The 19394-nt window shown below is 39.7% G+C and overlaps 1 protein-coding gene across 4 annotated transcripts in view; it reads right to left on the bottom strand.

Moving 5' to 3' along the window:
- The window catches only part of LOC134616257 (receptor-type tyrosine-protein phosphatase mu-like), a 156409-nt gene that overhangs the window by 106738 nt on the left and 30277 nt on the right, over positions 1 to 19394 (bottom strand). For all 4 annotated transcript variants that reach the window (XM_063460984.1, XM_063460986.1, XM_063460985.1 and 1 more), the window contains exons 2-3: positions 12930 to 13052; positions 1204 to 1478 (exon numbers count right to left, since the gene is read on the bottom strand). In XM_063460984.1, the coding sequence (XP_063317054.1) occupies positions 1204 to 1478; positions 12930 to 13052 (398 nt within the window). The remainder of the gene's footprint in view (positions 1 to 1203; positions 1479 to 12929; positions 13053 to 19394) is intronic.

Below are 19394 nucleotides of genomic sequence, written 5' to 3'. Positions count from 1 at the left end.
TACCATGCAATTAAAGATACCTATAATTAGCACCATGTTGTTAATTAGTGACAACTTGAAGCACTGGTCTCCTTTCTTGACTGTTGCTGAGATCATTAGCATCCTCACATTTGACCATGTTGTCAGTCTTGGAACAATTACAAACAAAGCTGGGTTTGAAAGGCAACAGATGCTGGGAATTTCCCTCGACACACTGGAAAACAAAATGAGTAATCTCGGGTCTAACCACTCACCTTAGATGCAGAAATTTACTGAAACGTAACCACGCACGTCAAAGGGTTCAGCTGTCACTGAAATTGCGATTCGTTTGTCAGAAAGAAGCAGCAGTTAATGTCAAAGTGTCTGAACTTTCTGAAGCTCTAACTTGGTACTTAAAAAGGTCTGCAAGCAGAGTAAATGCAAACACAACAAGCTGTGCTTCTGAGGCAGACTCTTTTAGTCTTTACATGTCTTGAGCCAAACTGAAAACATTTAACCAGGCAGGCTTTGCTTTATTATGTCACAAAAGTCAACATCCTGCCAACAGTGAACAGTGACTATTACTGGTAATGGCAGCACATTCTGTTCTGCTCAACTGTTGCCTTTCCCCTCTTCTTTCGTTTCTCCGTGTGCCTCTCATTAAACCTCCTATACTGCATGCAGCAGTGAGAAGCCCAGCGGTGTCCCTTGTTAACTAAGTTATCAGTGTGGCTACAATGAGCAAGCAGGAGGACTCCCCTCTGCTCCACTGTGGACTAGCTCTGCCAGGCCATAATGAAATAATTCACCAAGAGACCATCTCCCATTGGGAGGTTAAGGGGTCTCTCTGCATCAATTAACATGTGGTGGACTCGTGGAACAAGCCTGGTGAAGACTAATAGCCAGGCAAGTGTGAAATCGCCTTGCCCCGGCCAGCAGTCATGTGCATTGGTAAGTGAAAATGAGTTTTCAGAATTGGAAAAAGAGAGCAGGCTCAGATGGAACAGAGAGAGAACAGATTACCATGGATACCGAGCTAGCCGCTGAAATCAATAATCTTAGGTGTTTTGAATGAGCTTTTGTGCAATTGTTTAGACCATCTCAAATAATGGTTTGTCCTGCTCCACCCAGAAAAAGGGCATTAATGACTTTGGCTTAACTACAAAGGCTCCTTACAATGAGAAACCCAGTTTTGCAACGAGACATTATGCAAAAGATGACTTGCTTTCAGCCGCATGTCCTCACCTGGTAGAAGTTGGGCCAGTAGGTGCTGATAGCCAACTCCACCTGTCCCCAGGAGCGAGAGGCTGGACCTGACACGTTCCAAACAGGCATCCCCATCGGACTATTGTTTTCTTTAATATAGACATTTAAGTGGCCGGGATGGCTGTTGTCTCTGCCTCCTATATAGTAGTGGAAGATGACACAGTGTGTGTCGTTCTCCTTCAGCTGGGGTGTCAGCAGCAGGGCCTTCTGTCCTGCGAAGCGTCCTGATGTGTTCACCATCATAAAGGTTGACCCTGCAACATGAGCAAGAAGTGTAATCATGGGTTAAGAAGGTTTTTATACAAATTACCAGTAGAAACTTGGCCAAATAAATGATTATTATTATTTTTTTTTTTTTTTTTACACAATCCTAGAGTCATTTACACAGGGGTACAAAGTCAGAACCGCAGAGTTTACAGAGATTAACTTAAATAAAATAAATAATTTATATTAAGATTAGAGAGACATTACTGTGAGAATTTTTGAGCAATCCTATTTTAAGTCACATAGCTGCAAGTCACAATAGTCACCTTGAGGTGCTTTATATAGTGTAAGGTAAACACCCTACAATGATAGCACAGAATATAGTTATATATTATTAGCATAGAAGATGTAACTAATTAAAGGTCATGAATAAGCTGCAGAATATAGAGAACAAGCATAATAACTTATTTAAAGTAGTGTATAAGTTAAAAAGTAAAGAAAGGTTAAACTAGCTCACTAACAGAGTTAAGACTTAAGCTAATGTGTTTTCCAAAACTATGCAGAAGCATTTGACATTATTAACCAAAAGTATGGATAAACAAATAGAATTGTTTAGGTAAACAGTTGAAATGGCTATCTAGAATTAGAAACACAAAGCTAGAAATTATTTGGTAAAAGTAAAGGTAGCAGTTAAAACCATTAGCTAATGGTAAACTAAAAGTGATCACTAGAAAACTAATAAGGCTTTTAGCATCCCAGGGCTTTGAATGTGGCATGGTTATTGACAGGCTGACCAGAATTTTTCAGAACACACAAAACACAACCATCACTAGGGTTTAACAGAGAATGGTCTGGAAAAAAAAAAAAAAAAAAAAAAAAAATCTAGAGAGCAGCAGTTTTCTTGAATCTGTGGCATGAAGAATCAAGACAGCTCTGAAGGCAAAAGGAGATCCGACCCAGTAGTGGGTAGGTACACTTGATTGAGCGGCTTGTAATGTCTTTCAACTGAAATGTAATGATAAATTCCAAAAGTAATTGGAAAAGTCTTTTTTTTAATTAATACTTGTGATATATCATCATTAGCCAAAAAAAATCTGGTCTGTTTCTTTGGTCCAAAGTCAAACAAAGCAACAACTAAAGGATGTACTAGAAAAACATTTTATGTAGCCCTTAATTATTAATCCTGTTACACATTAAGCCAGATTTCTACTGCATATAATGTTCACAAAGTCTAAGAATGAAGACAGCATCAGACCAGTGTCTGATTTCTTGGTGTGCGCTTTGCGTAACAAATGCCATAATAATAATTTCCTCTGAAGTTTTCATTTGACAGCCACGGTACATGTAAGAAGTGCTTCGTAAGGCTTGGGACAATGTTGCAGCAGATTTGATCGACTAATTAAGTCCCTGTTAATTGCGTGACAACACAACTTGGAGCTGTTGGTGTGCGTAACAAAACAAAGCTTTCCAAGACAATAAAACTAAAACTAGCAATCAGATCATGAGCTGCAGCAGTCACTGCAGTTAATAAATGAAATGAAAGGAACAATCTTATAAAGGGATGTAGAGAACAGATAAATGGCTGCTTTGAGTGCTTTCCTATTAGCAGCGACAATTTTAGCGTGTGACCTTTGATGAGAAAATGCTCTCATCTTTAGATTGATAGAAACACTCTTATAATTACCATTCATCAAAATACAAAGACATAGAAAGACTAATCCCTAAAAAATACTGGATGTTTGAGAGGAATGTTTTTCCTCAATGACAGAGAGACGGGAAATGATGAGAAATCAATAAGCTGAAATCTATTTGCCAAGAAAGCCCCATTTAGATTTTATCACTTTGGTTCAATATCAAAGGTTAATCTAATTCTCTACCCTCTTGCCAATAAAACACAAGTGAGAATTATTATATTGGCAAACTTTCAAGGAGATGCAGAACACATTCTATTTGTCATCATCTTATTTAGCTTGGCTTGGTAATGAGATGGCACAAATCGTAACAGCATTTGAGACACAGCCAAAAGAAAGCTTCAGTTTATGTTAAAATCCATTTTTGGGTAGTGTGCTAATGACTCGAAGGCACATTTTGCTTCGAGGAGAGACAAACAACCTGTAAGCAAAACGCTTGCTGTATGCAAGGCAGAGCTGTGGTGAATGCGATTCTTCGTCATTAAATTTAACATGTGGGGATCTGCTCAGATATGATGTTAAAAAGGGTGAATAATGTCAAACTAAATCAGCAGGCATGGCCCCCGAGTGTGGCAGCCAAACAGCCTCTCACAAAACCCTATTTGTTCCATCGATGACTCGAGCTTGCCCACTCGTCTTGTTGTGCTGCACTTGTAACGCTCACCAATTCCATCTGTCTCCAGCTTCAGATAATGAGTGGGGGTTCTGTCATGTTTACACAATGAAACAAGAGGAGAGGGAGCAGAAGAGGAGGAGGAGGAGCAGCGAGTTGTGATGACACCAAGTCAGCCTGATCAGCTTTGTTTGTCGTCAGGTGCAGGCAGTTGTTGTTTTAAATGATCTTAACATGTTTGGCGCATGTTGGGGGGGTGGGGTGGTGGTGAGGGGGGGGGGGGGGGGGGGGGTCTATATCATTAATTCATCTACCACAAATAAGTGAACTGTAAAAATAAACCAGTGAAACAATACAGTGCTATGAGGAACACATGCACGTGCTAGTGTTCCCATTTAATAATGAATACAGAAAATGCTGATTCTGTTTGGCCCAGAAAATGTACTGCATTTGAAAAATAACAAGTGTTTTGGTACTGGTAAGTTTCAGTTTTTGGTTGTCAGTATTTCTGTGAGGTAGGCTAAAGAGTTTTAGCACTATGAAACTTGAGCTACAGTGAATAATTTAGAAAGCTTTTGTGAGTGTACTTGCAGATACACATTATTGCCAAAAGTAATTTCCCATCCATCCAAATCACTGAATTTAGGAGTTCCAGTCACTTCCATGGCCACAGGTGTGTAAAATCAAGCACAAAGGTGGGCAGATGTTTTCTGGATTGGTCGACTGGTCGCTATCAGGAGCGAATTCCAGTGTTGTACTGTGATAGGATGCCACTTGTTCAACAACTCCAGTCATGAAATTTCCTCGCTACTCGTTAGCGGTATTATAAAAAAAGTGTTGGATCCAGTAGTCTAGAGCATGCCGGCGCTGGACTCTAGAGCAGTGGAGTGACGAATCACGCTTCTCCATCTAGAATAGGAGTCCCCAACCTTTTTTGCACCAGGGACCGGTTTATGTCCAACAATGTTTTCACCGGCCTTTAAGGTGTTGCCGATAAATACAACAAAATTTTAAAAAAGAAGATTTATTCATAACACACGGGAAAACACCCAGGGAAGCAGAGTTAACGATAAAAAAAATAATGATAAAAACCCTGAAAACCATAAATTTCACACCCGAGCCTCAACTCTCGCGGCCCGGTACCAAACGACTCATGGACCGGTACCAATCCATGGCCCAGGGGTTGGGGACTGCTGATTTAGAAATTTGATAGATGACTCTGGGTTTGGGAACAGTTTGGGGAAGGCCCCATCCTGTTAAAACATTGATTGCGCACCAGTGCACAAAGGTCCAGAAAGACAGGGATGAGGGAGTTTGGTGTAGAAGAGTCCTGGTCTCAACCTGACATAAGACCTTTGGGATGAATTTGAGCAGACACTGTGAGCCAGGCGTTCTCATCCAACACCAGTGTCTGACGTCATAAACGTGCTTCTGGAAGAATAATCAAACATTTCCTCAAATCACACTCCTAAGCCTTGTGGAAAGCCTTCCCAGAGGAGTTGGAGCCTTTTATAGATGCAAATAGTAGGCTGACATCATGTTAAACACTATGGATTAAGAATAGGTTGTGTGAATACTTTTGGAAATAAAGTGTAGCTTAAAGAAAAAAAGATTACACCAGCTCTTTTATAAGTTTCTTTATGGTAGCACTGACGTTTGGGTCACACGAGGTCTGTGATAATATTTTTTCAGTTTTTAGCTCTAATATAATGTGCTTTATAAAGCGTCGACTAGCTAGTTATGATTGTGTCTTTCCTATGTTATGTGTATATTTTCCTGCACAGCATGATCACCCTGTTTTGACCCTCTACTGTGAACAGCATGCTGCTATGTTTTTTCCACAGCTTTTAATGTATTATTCACTTTTAGTTTATCTGTGATTCAAGTGTTAAGGGTGATTATTTCTGGGGCTAAGCAGGAAGTTGTGTAAAGTACAAGAAGAAGGGCAGGAGTTAAGTCGACTTTGAGACACTTTTTTTCCCAGCCTCTCAAACAACAATCAGGTGCCTCTACAAAAGGGCTGTAAGGTCTCTTTAATAACAACCAGCCATCTGCTCAGGTGCCCACAACATTTTTTCTTTGAGGCATCAGCAACCGGTGTCATGCGAACCAGCACTAATAATCAGTTGATGAATTGTTCAGTTGTAGCTCATGTTCCAAAGACAAAAGATCCTGGCACCAGTTCTTTTCTCTATGATTAAAACAGACTGTTTACTATTCATTTCAAACAGCAACATTGTGACAGTGTTGCACTGGAGATTTATGCACTGCACTTCTCTTTGTTAGTAATTAAAGACGAAAATATCTGATCCCTCAAGCAGCATTTCTTTACTAGTTCATGAAATATTAATATTAATGGGCGCCACGTGTAAGAACTCACTTCTTGTTTAATTATGCTTAATACAGTAGCCGTAAATATCAAAGTGATAGTAATATAAATGCATATGATGAAATGTCTTCCTCACCATTATCCGGGATACAGAACTGTAGCCATGAGGCTGTGCAATGTCTGTTACCAAATTTGAGACCCACAAATTGTGTAGATTTGAGCCAGTGAACCCAAACACAACAAGGAGAAAACTTTTCCCTTTCCTCATTACTGACCGCCAGGCAATGTAAAGATACTGTATTTCGAGTGACAGCGTGCCACTTCTTTGTACTGCCATTGTCAACGTCTCCGAGAGGTGAAGAAGATGACAGGAGAACACTGATTGTCATTTGAGCTTAATGACCACATACTCTGCAGGACCTGCTGCACCATGACAAGATAATTAGCCAGTAAGAGCAAATTATAATGACACTGCGCTAGTGCTGTGCTAATGTGCTAGTGATGCACAAGGGTGTTTTCTCTCTCTCTCCCCCTCTTTCTCCATCTCTTGTACCTTAACAATGGTGTGTTCAGGACCAATTAAAAAATAGAGGGCTCTCGGCACACTAAGCCCATCTCTGTAACTCTGTAAAGGCCAGGGCTCGCCTATTGTCTAAGGTATTCAGAGGAACAGATTTATTATTATTCCAATGTAGGCCACCTTCACCTTCCATTACAATGATGGCTGTACATGGAGAACATGGAGACTGGTGTGAAAAATGAATGAGAAGGAGATGAAGTGTTCCTGCTGCAGATGCCACATACATTCATGTTGCTGTTCCTTGGAAATGAAGGACACACTGCTGAAATTGAAATGTGTGACTTTCATTATTCTGTAATATTTTGAACATTTATTAACAAGGACACTGACTGAATAGAGGCTGCTCATTTAAAAACATACGTCACATAATGCATCTCATACATATTCTAACATTGATTATGAGACAATTTGTTGGTAGAAGCCATTAATTAGAAGGTGTCACGAAAATCGTTCAGAATCGGTTGGGGCTCGATCGATCTCTTTGACCAGTTTCCATAGATTTCTCTCATTAGTCAGTTGTCTGTTTTGATTAAGGACATTAAGAACTTTTTAATTGGCTCCTTTAAATCACTTAGTTCATGGGTTATTTTCTCTAAGAGTGAAACAAAAACCGGAAAACAAACCATTATGAGTCTGCAGCTTTGGACGTTGGATAGCTGGTCAGTGAAGTTCTATGCAATCTAATACATGATTTCTACTGGAGTACAGGCTTTTCCAGCGAGTGTAAACTCACAAATGCTCAAGTTCAGCTGGACATTAAGTAATCCCAAATAACAGACTTAGTGGTTTAATGGTATTATGAGCCATACAGAGAGAACCATGGACATACTCCAGGGAAGGCTTCCATTAGTTTAATCCTTTGCCCTGACAGCTCACTCAGCTGGCAGAGCAGTTAGGAGTTGGCCACAGCTCACGTCCATCCATATGGGAAGAAAAGTTCCTTCTGCTAGGAGAAGGGCCTAATAATAAATAAAGAAAATGTTTGAATAGTTTAATTTAATAGTAATATATGCATAGACTAGACTACACTACAGAATTATTACAGAGTATTTGCTCATATGGAAAGCCCCAAAAGATGAATTTCCTTAATTTTTGTGGGAACAACAAACTATCCAAGACACAGAACAACACAAAGTGTAGTGACAGACCCTAAGACAGCTGCTGGAATGGCTGTTTTATTGATTTAGTGATTTATTTTCTTAAAAAGATAGGAAAGTCTTTTTTATGCCGTCCAATATAAATTAGTTCCCACAAATACGCTACTGTCTAATTCTAATGATCAAAGTCTATAGGTTGATGGTATTGAGATTAATTATGAGTTGAGTAATGGTTTGAGCAGGCGATATAATTTGCAATAATGAGTAGTGCTCATTATTTCTCTTCCATTCAGGTCCTGAACCCTGTGAAAATCATTATGTGGGGGAAATCAGAATGAAGGGGCGCTCTTTAAACCCAAACCCTCCAGGTCTCATTTGCTAATAAAATTCACAGAGGTCACCACCGCAGAAAAGAACGGCGGCCGCTTTGGAAATGTCAATGAAGACAGGGCTATTCTCACTGTCTGCTACCAATCAAAAATGCTCTCGCTGTGAGGGTTAGGCTGTTAATGTGAACAGCCGTGGCCTCCACTCAATTTTCCAGAACTTTCCCTGTGTCCTTTGAAACATGAAAGGAGCCTGATAAAATAACACAGAATAAGTTTGGGCTCTCCATATGAAGGACCTGGCAGGTCTCTTTGACGGAGTCAAACCGATTCACCCAGAATCATCCATCATGCGGAACACGTTTCAGCCCCGTCACTTTAGTCAGGTGGAACAACTGACCCTTATTATGTTCCCTAGCAGCATCTTTTGTTGCTGCATGCCAATCAAAAAGAATTCTTAATGGCTTAATATGTCGTCTTAAAATGCAGCACGCTCGATTGCCAATCCATTCCAAGAAATGGGTCATGTAATGGGCCCATTTGCCTGTTACAAACCCATTCCACAACAGAAACTTTACACATGACTCACCTATAATTAGCCTTAATTGTTCACGTTATGATCACTTAAGATACAGAAAAGATACTATATGTAAATATGTCCTCTATCATGATTTCTTAACCTTGTTCATCCAAATCGGTAATTTGCTGAGACCACAGGACACTTCTTAACCCCACAAACATGCTAAATTGAAAATGCTAGTCTCTCATGCCTGGGAATTAATTCACAAATTGATCAGATTTTCTGCTCTGTTCCCTAATCATAATGGCGCTTCTCCTCAAGCTTAACCTAACCTTGCCATTGGTGGTGTGCGAGGTGTGATTTTCACACATAGTTGTGAAAGGCTCAAAAGCTACTGGCTTATGTTCACAATATGATGCCCCTCCCTTCATAACAGCAAATCCCATCTTTTGCTGATGTGATTTAAATTCTGATTAAATTTCTGATGCCCTTCAGTCAGCGGGTGTTCTCGCTGCTCATAATTTAAGTGCTTAGCCTTTTTTCCCCCTCTTTCATTTGGACAGCACATTCGGCACAACAACCAACACTTGTTTTCCAGGTAAGACGGAGGGTCAGTTCACTCCTTATGCAATGTGATCAAGAAGGTGAAGAGTTTGCCATTTAAAACAATCTGCCTTTATCTATATGCAATAGGCAAACTCTTCCGTGTTTAAGAGTAAGCTGTATTGCCTGAAAGCAAATTGTCACCCTGTGAAGCACCTCATTCTGCCAGTCCTTCGCCATTGTCCAGGTGTCATTATCAACCAAGGATGTGCTATCAAAACAAAGACCCTGTGCAACAGTGAGACAAAAAAAACATTCAATTTTTCTCCGCAACATATTTAGAGCAGACGTTAAGAATAACACAATAAGTCATTTAGCTGGAGCTCCATGTGCTATTGTTCCTAGTAGAATACAAAAACCCTAATTAATCTCAGTTAGAGGACCTTCTTTCTCTTCCTCTTGCTATTATTCCCCAGAATGAGTCTCAGGGGAAAAACAGAGCAGCAGCCTACTACTGGCAACATCCAGGACACCAGTGGAGAAGACACAGTCTCTAACTAGCTAAGATTTACCCCCACCCCCCAAAAAACAGCTTAATAGAATCTGGACATCCTACCAGAAACTTCCACAGCTTCAGTCATTCCTCCGAGAGAGAAAAAAAATAATAATCACAAATGTCTTTTATTCAAGTGCAACTATTTTCTTTAAAGATTCTGTTCAAGCCAATTCAAGCCCAAATATGACAGAAGTGTATCCAATCGCATTCTCCAAAGCTGAATGAGTATTCGGTGAGATTATTTTATTTATGTATTTATTTTTAATTGCTCAGGACAGATGAGGCTTCTTATAATAGCAGGGCAGACTGTGACAGTTGTGACGGGGGTTCAGCCACTTGCCTTGGGAGAGGAACACACTGAGGATTGCCCAAGCAGACATACAGAGCCTCAAAACTGGGCTGAACCATACTAAAAGGAGCCAAGGCATGCAATCAGAGCTGCATGGTGGGATAAACAAGGCGTCTCTCCATCCAGACATAGCAATTAGGTAAGGCGCAGACCATCATAAACAACCAAGAGTTTAAAGCAATGTTTGTCTCTTCTTCAGTAACCAGAGAGTTTGTTTTTCTTGTTGCATTTCATTTCACTTTTCAGTTGTGGTACTTATTTACATGCAGGCATGGAAATGGGCCAGTTTGGTCTTTGATTGCAGTAAGAGGAAGGAGAGTCCACAGCAGGCTGACATCAAACTCTGCTGAGTGCTTCTCTTGAGTGAAGTCTAAACACTAAACCACAGTGCCTCAGCAGCTTCATCCACAATGTCTCATATTGATTCTTTAGTGCAAATTTTTGCAGGCACATAATAGAGGAGTGTGCAGCTTTTAGTTCTGAGTGTTATTAACCTCTGTTAAAAAAAACCTCATGCCTAGTCAGGCTTTTAATATCAAGCTATTTTAGTGACATTCACAGTTACAGCTACAAATGTGGTAGTCCATACAGGACAACAAAACCATATAATGCTAAAGGGTATCTTTTTTGTGCTTCAGGCACAAAATTTTGCTTGAATTTTTAGATTAACAATCTGTGCACAGCAGCTATGACAAAATATTGTTTGAGATTGATATAGATATATATTAGTGCTGTCAGCGTTAATCTCCTTAAAATGACATTAACGCTATAATCGCATTAAGACGGCAAATCTCCGTCAACACGTTAGCGCGGATCGCCCCGTGTGTGGGGCTGCATAGCGCTAACGCGTTAGCGAGCTAACCTCGCTATCTCGCTAACGGAGATTTGCCGTGTTAATGCGGTTATGGCGTTAACGTCATTTAAATGAGATTAACGCTGACAGCACTAATATATATTCTTGTTGTTTCCATTTCTTGCCCACTTAGATTACAACTGGATATCACTAATATTTTAACTTTTGAGGATACTGGCTGATGAACAAGTCCAATGTTTGAATAAACAATAAAAATCTGATAATCCAGTGAATGAAAAGTTAAATATTAATTTCAGGTCTAATGTGGGCAAAGAAACAATAATATTAAAAATGACAGGACAGTGTCACTGGAGTTTAAACCTCAAAAGAAGTCAATTTTCTTAGAAAACTAAAGTAAACCAGAAGCAGTTAAGCATCATTTAAATCATGCATCGGTAGTGACAACACCTCTGATTGGACTGTTTGTGGCTACCAACAAATTTTAAAAAGGTACCGAGGTAGTAATGCCTTCAGTTCTCTGCTACTTCAATTCCATTTCCATCCTGGCACACCAGGTAGGATAACAATCTTCTCTCTGAGCATGATAAGGTCGTTTAGTGAAGATTCATAAGTGCAAGTTGAGAGTAAGGCAGCAATCAGAGGTGAGATAGCTTTTCCACCAGTGTGGCTTTCACCGAAATGCATTTTTACCCATCAACCCCCACTCTAGTAGCCGTAAAACAATTTCATCTGTCAAGCACACTACATTTCACATCCCTTTCAATGTGGTCAAAGAGGAGAGATTACAATTTTGCGCAGCAGGTTGAGTGCTCACACTGTGAAATGGAGAAAGAGCTGCAACCTGTTAATTAGGCCCAGTTCAAGACGCATAGATAGAAAACAAGCCTGTCTGAAGTGTACTCAGACTAGGAGGCACAATCAGGGACACCGCTTAACCAGACATGGGATTTTAATCAGGTATGTTAAATTTAGATCATGTGCGAGGTGTTAATTTGTAGGTCAAGGCTTTCACTGTAACCTTTGCCCAGCCTCCACGTGTCACGACATTAATCAATTGCGATGGAAAAAAGGAGAGACTTCCCTTCTTTGGAAAGTAATTTCTCTGGGGCAGTTCAGCACACAGCATCCTGATATACACACAAACAGGTCTGGGCACTGGCTGCTTAAAATTAGTGAGGACCTGCTAATTAATTCCCCTTCTGTCACTGGGGGGCCCAGTGCAATCTATCTGTGATGCAGCCTTTGTGAGATCAGGTGTCAGATAGGAGGAGGAAAACAATATCCATTAGTTTGCAATGCTACCTTTGTTAGAAGATGAAAAAAGAAAGAAAGAAAGCATCATTCCATTAGTCTAACTCTTTAGGTGCCTTCTGCTCAGTGGCGGTGATATGTCTGCATTTCAAATCAAATGAAAAGCGATCAATGGAACATTAAAGAGACAAATTGTGTGCAACAGACACAAAACGCAGGGAAAGCATTTTAATGAACTTCAATATGTTGCCGACAGATAGACTTCTTCAATTAACATGGATCAGAGTGCGCTGATATCAAATGTTGCTTTTGTTTTAGTTCATGTGCCTGTCCCAAAGATTCTGTGTATCAGATACTGTTGTGGAAACAAGACGCATCAACATCTCACATCAATAAAACTTAAGGGCATGGTGTGGGAATACGAGCGAGGAATGCTGAAATATTGTTTTCTCTTCAAATGCTTACAAAATTAAAGAGTAGTACCTGCTCAAATACACCAACCAGCCACTACATTAAAACCGCTAACAGGCGATGTGATCATTTTGTTATAATGCAGGGCTTTGTTTGGAAACCTTGGATTCTGGCATTCATGAGTTTGTCGCTTTGAGACAAAACCATCCATCGAAACACTGTTGCAGACGAGCACCCCTCATAAGACAGTGGGCGCTCTCCACCCCAACACCACATTGCGTAAAATTGCCACGGATACTTGGCAAAAGGACTGAACAGGCCATACAAATGGGTCAAATGGGCAACCTATCACAACGAAGTATTCTCAGTATGATGACAGAATAATTTCTTTCCTTCACTGAGCTAGGAGCCATGTCCTTACCTGAGGGCATCCATGGATCTGATGGAGACTTCTCTCTGGTATTGACCTGCTCCCAGTCGAGGTCATCATCTCGGCCTTGGCTGTATCCACATGCCGCCAGTGGCTTCTCAAAAGTACAATCGCCTGTGACAAAAGGAAGAAATTTATATGGTTATTCAAGTTTTCCATTAACTTCCTGCTCAAATGAATGAATGTATAAATTAAAGTCGCCTATTTTTTGTCAGCGGTATTCATAATGTAATATGCCAGACAATGAGATGCATTTAAGTGAGACAGAGTGAAGGATTGCTGTTGTAGGCGAGGCACAACATACATTACCATCATTAGCAACACGGCAGTCCAATTTCACAATGACAAGTATGAAGTGTCCAAACTCCATCATCGTTAGGCATTATGTTTCCAAACTACACCACCATCAGGGATAAATTGATTTATTTTCCTTGCCGACCGCAGAACTTTGCTGTTCATGCGCTCTTACTCCACAAAGCCACTCTAATCCTTTTTACAAGCTGCTTGCAAAATGACAGCAAGCAACCATTAGGGCCAGGCTTCACCCGGGCTTGGCGTGTGATCGATGAATACAAATACCCCTTTATTCCTCGCACCTTAAAGGCCACACAAAGAAGTGAGAGTTGAGCTGCCTCCCTCCAAAAGTGCTTTTCAACCCACTCATGAATCTACAAAAAAAAAAAAAAAAAAAGCCTAAACAATATTTGGCTGGAAAGAGTCAAAAACGTGAACTGGAAAGACTATTTTAAAACCACGTTTCGTCATTTTCAGAGACAGCAAAGAAATTACACAGCGCCGCTTCACATGATTACATTAGGTCTCTGTTGATAACAGATGTACAGCACATTATATACCGCTCCTCGCCAGAAATGAATCCAAATGGCAAATCTGAGAATGTTTGCTGGCACACTGTTAATAAGTTTCTAAACACGGATTACATACAAATTTTATTGCCTCTGGGAATGTCCTTTGAGCCAGAATCTATGCTAGGCCAAAACCAATATCTCATCTCTTACAAGCTCCCTCTGACATTCTGCTGCATAAAGGCTACGAGCTGGGGCTTTTGTTTTCCCATTTATTTCTCTGGTGACATTTACAGTACATGTGCAAATGAGTGGCCAAATGAGGAGAACACAGGATAATTAATACCTAGATCCACAGGGCAACAGCTGATGATATATTTGTTGCTTTGTCTGTTTTTATGAGGGGGCGGACATAGAAAAGGAAGAGACTGCCAAAGTATCACAGGTAATAAAAAAAAGTAAAAATTGTTGAGGCATTTTGAGAGCTTGCCCAGAAATTCATTCCCTTGTTAATGAGAGACACAGGGCTTATTTAAGGTTCATCCTAGTGAACGTTCACTAGGATGTACCTCTATGGTGAGACTGGAGAAAGAAATCTAGCAGACCTAATCATCTGCTTTACAAGAGCTGAACCAGGAAACCTCAAGCCAACTGTGTTGTTGGACCTGCTGCAAGCATGATTTGCAAATGCCTGACACAAATGGGCTAGTGTTGGGAAACATTGTGTTTGCCTGGTTAAATTATAAGATACAAGCTTTTTAAACCCAATTTTTGCGGTTTTAATTAGATTTCACGCATGAATCTATACCTAAGGTTTTATGTCAACGTGACCACTGAACAAGAGTTATAGATATAACTACGGTTCTATGAATTGTGGATGTTACAAAGATAGCAAGACTTGCTTACAAGGACTTTGTAAAATGCAAATGTCTCTCCAAAGTTTGAGAGCAGCTAAGAGGTGACAGTCAAGACAGTCAGACATGATAAAGAAAATTAACTAAATACTGTTCATGAGTTAAAACATCAAACCAGAATTAAGCTAAGGTTATTTTACAGGAAGGCAACAAGTCCAGGAGATATCACTATATTGGTCTGTTTAAACTAAATATGTAGCCAAGTGGGTGGCTGTTTGCTAAGAATGAAGTGAGTGATATGACCATAGTTTACTCTGACAAGTTTGTTGTTGAATGTGCAGTCACAGACCAATTTAGCTTTAAAAACAATGTTCTGATGCAAATGAATTTCATCTTAAACTTTAGAATTTGCTCTTCAAACATTAGTCATGCATTCAATAAGCAAACAGTAGGTACTTTTCTCAAAAGATGGAACACAATGACATAAAATAGAAGACTGTTCTCGCAGGGATGTTTGTGAAGCAGAGCCACTAATGTTACTCACAAAACCTTTGCTTGCCCTGATGACAGGACGGACCAAAAGTAAGTATGGTTGAACATGTTGACGTTCGTTATCATTGCACAATTTACTGTTACCGTGCATGATTGGATTAGCTTCGTTCTGCTGCGATTGCTTATTTTGCTGTCATAATGTTCTGAAATAATAAGAATTAAACAAAAAAAAAAAAAAAAAACAACTTAATTTGTGATTTTACACTCCTGTACTTTTATTGTACAATGTGCAAAGCCTGTAAAACCTGTACTTATAATTGTTCTGACCTGTAACCCTTTGCCAACACACTATGTGATTAGTGGCTTTTGAATATTGATCCCAAGTCTTGGCTCAAAAAGAAAACTGATAAATCAAAAGCTATTTAAATTTCATCCAAAAAGAAAAAGGAAAATGAAATCCTTTTTGTTAAAGTTACTGCTCATGAATGATAATTTAGACCTGAGAGGGTTTTACTGTGAAGCATCAGTGACAGGTGGCTGAAAACTTCAATGACTAGCTGAGAATCTTGGTGAGCAATACTAAAAATCATTATCGGTACGCTCTTAAGCAAAGCTATTAACCTGCATCGGCTCACTTAAAGCTGTTCAGTAACTGATAAAAAGCTGTGGTCGTCCACGCCCAGCGACACTGCAAAACTCTAGGCGTATGAAGGCGGTGCTGGAAAAGAGCATGTACTCCATTGCTCACTCAACTTGCACTCTAAATAAATAAAAATGCCTGCGTTGCCAAGATGTAACTTGGAGAACATAACATGATTAACATGATTCTTTGGCTTCAGCGTCACAGGGACTGGCTCCGTTCCATCAATATTTTGACTCGATAGTTCCAAGATCCTTCACTTTGTGCCACCCACCTTCTTCTCACAGCATGATGGAGCTCAAACAAATCAAAGAGGTGGCTTTTATTGGTGTTTGATATTCAAATCGATGGCACTGACGAGGAGAAAAATATATTCCGAGTCAGTGGGAGAGGAGCGAAGATTTCGAACACTGAAGAAGAAAAAGGCCATTTAAAAGAAGATGAAGTAGAAACCCATTTCTAATTTAATTCTAATGGGTTTATTTTATTTTTTTTGTAAATGCCACTGTGTTTAATAATAAATCAGCAGAACTGGGAGGGGGCTGTCTGAAACTTCATCCTCTTCAAAAGACATCATTAACAGCTCCATTAATGATTCTCATGTTGCCCATTTAATTTGAATAAAAAAAGCCATTAAAAACCCTAAACATTCAGTGCCATACATTTGCAGGTGGATGAAATAAGCCATGAGCATAAATACAACTTATATCTATAACACCACTTCACACAAGGATGGTAATCTGCCATTTTTAGCAGCATGTGACATAAAAAGTTTATACAATAACAATGAAAATGACTATAGTTTAAGAATAAATTACAAATATAATGGTAAATAATAATGTAAAGGGCTGATACAGTCTCTCTGCAGCCATGTTTCCTGATTAATGGTATCTGGATTTGATATTTGAAAAGAGCGAGTGGAAATAACCTACAATGCTTTCTCATTGACAATTTCAAGGTGTCATTAGGACAGGGTAACAGGGTGTAGAACAAGCAATGAATCAATGTTAATTGTTTTAATTGCTGCACAAGCCAATTGGTATCATATTCAGTATTGGGAAGTCTCCTATAATGCCTACAAGTTGTTATTGACATGCTGTGAGACTGTTCTTTGCTGATGTAAACATTAAAGCGTCTCGTCTTTACACGGCTTCATAGGCTTTCTTGAATATGTGGCTTGACCACTGTTGGTGCCATAAATAAATAATAAAAAAATAAAAATCACAGAGCACATATTGAATGTCATCAATACAAGCAAGTGCTTCTGAGTCAACATATTGTAACACATTCATGCAGATGAATGCATCAGTCAATAGCATCATAATAGTTCTTCTCTCTGTAGGAGGTTTATATCGCTGCCAGTGTGTGGCACAACCCCCATATAATCAGCCTCGACAGCTGCTGAAACAGATATCCCAACGAGAGGCTGCCAACTCTCTGAAGGAGATTTAACTTTCAATAAAAGCTTCTATGAGGTGTGCGTAGTCTGGGAGTACAGATGAATGTGCTCCACCCTGTCAACATTCCCCTTTCAAGAGAAGCAGGCAGCTTGAAGCTAAAAAAGGTGGCCCTAGATATGTCATGAAACAATTTATTCCTGAGTGAGAACACACAATAGTCTTTATATTCTCACGCAGAGTGCATTTCAAAGAAATCTATCCATCTTTTCCTGGACTGAGCCAGAGGCCAGAATCAATACCTCAACCCCTCAATGCTAGAGCCAATTTCTCCTAAAGATTTTCAAGTCAGACTTAAAAGGCCTTTTGTTAGTGCACCTGTAACAAAGTAAACTTTCAGCATTAAAAGCTCTGTGTGTGTGTGTGTGTATGTAAGTTTAGTACTGTACTGAAGCACTATGCGCACATTGCTGTGATTGCAGGCGAAGGAGTGTGGGAGGGTCCGCGAGGGTGATAATGCAATACTGAGAAAGTACATCTGTGGTGAAGCATTAAATACTTACAAAAATATATATTTTTTGAATACAGCTCCACAGTGAGGTTGTACACAGCGTTCCTCTGTTATGCTACATATGTTTGTGTGCAAGATCAAAACTTTTTGTAGTCTATTTATTCTGATTGGACTGTCTTTATTACTTGGCATCAAATTCTGGGAGGCTAATATGATTGTGACAGATGATCCCAGTCTCAGACTTTGTAAATATTCTTAATAATCTATTACCTTCAACTATTATTATGCATCCAAGCTTTATTTAATTGTATAAAAACTAAAAGTGACAAGTGGTGATTTTCTAGGCTTTTGAGTGTCAGATTATTGCTTGGTAAGCCAAGAGTGTCCTTGTCCTAAGGCGACTGATAGAACTCCATGTAAGAAAACTGAGAATTGTTCCTTGAAAGTTAGTTTTGTTGATTTTACTTCTGTTTGTTAAGTTTTTAGCAGGACTGTATATTAACAAATTTCTACTCTGCAATCTTGACTTGTATATGCCATGTTGCAAAGCAAGCACATTGCCAATTGTGCCATTATGATCTAATTCATCAAACACAATATCCTCCCAGAGAGGATAGCGACCCCTTTTCCACCGGTCCAGTCCCAGTGGCAGATATCATTGCCGCAAGACCTTCTTAGCCCCTCTGCCAATTCTGCAATTACCAGCTTTCCAACCTGTTCTGTCATGCCAGGAAATCACAGGTCTGCCCTTCGCCCCAATCTGCCTGAATGTCTGCACTTGTTTTAACAAACATCTTGTCTGCTGGCATCCCCGCAGACTGAAACCAGAAGGCAATCTTGGGTAATTTAAAACCAATGTCGACTATCTTCCTCCACCACGGCCAGTTTAGAGCTTCAGAATCCTGCTGCTAAACCCCTTAGAGACTGATAGGCCTTTTCACTCTGGCCCTATTTCACTTATCTATTGGCAGCTCCTGCCAAGTTCTATCTCTGCACTGAATTGCATGTATATATACACTATCTGTTTGGGGACTTTGAACTGTGGGAAGGGATTTAGACAATCAATCTCAATATCATTATCAATCACGTCTCGCTGTTCACCACATTGATTTGGGGGGAAATAAAGAAGTTGGAGTGTAGATTTTCCACTGATAATCTGCCCGAAGAAGCCAATGTGCTTGTCAGCGATGTTTTGCAAAACAAAACCGACAACCCACATCTACTGTGAACGAACAAAACTTTCTGTTTTTCGTTGTCCTGATTAGGACAAGTTATGAACATTGTACTTTGAAAATACCATTCAGAAATTCATTATTTAAAAATAAATCTTTGGCACTATGTTTAGTTCAAAAGGCTCTCATTATAAAAACTTCTTTGGCTTCTCTGCATATTTTTTTCCTCCTTGTCAACCAAATATCAACTTGATGAATGTGCTTTACATCAGGGGTACAACATAGTTCCTGATCAAATCCACCCTTGTGCGCAGATAGATGTACATTGAAGATGACAGGCAGCCTTCTCCTTAGATATGCTAAATTTTGACAGATGATTTTCAAGCTGCATGCCAGCACAGGGCTTGACGTTCCCTTCCACTGCGCCTGTCAAGAACTTCCAGTAAATGACTTCAAATCCATCTCCATTCTGTATAACCTGCCAGGCACCAATTAAGATGAATATGGATTCTAACTCAGAGACATGGCAGATCCTTATTGTCATTTTCCCCTAAGTAATAAAAATGAGGACTTCAGGTCTGTCTGCA

The sequence above is a fragment of the Pelmatolapia mariae genome, linkage group LG18, assembly GCF_036321145.2.
Source record: "Pelmatolapia mariae isolate MD_Pm_ZW linkage group LG18, Pm_UMD_F_2, whole genome shotgun sequence".
In the NCBI taxonomy this organism is placed as follows: domain Eukaryota; kingdom Metazoa; phylum Chordata; class Actinopteri; order Cichliformes; family Cichlidae; genus Pelmatolapia; species Pelmatolapia mariae.
Note: the sequence above shows the minus strand (reverse complement) of the source record. Positions and strands in the feature narration are given on the sequence as shown.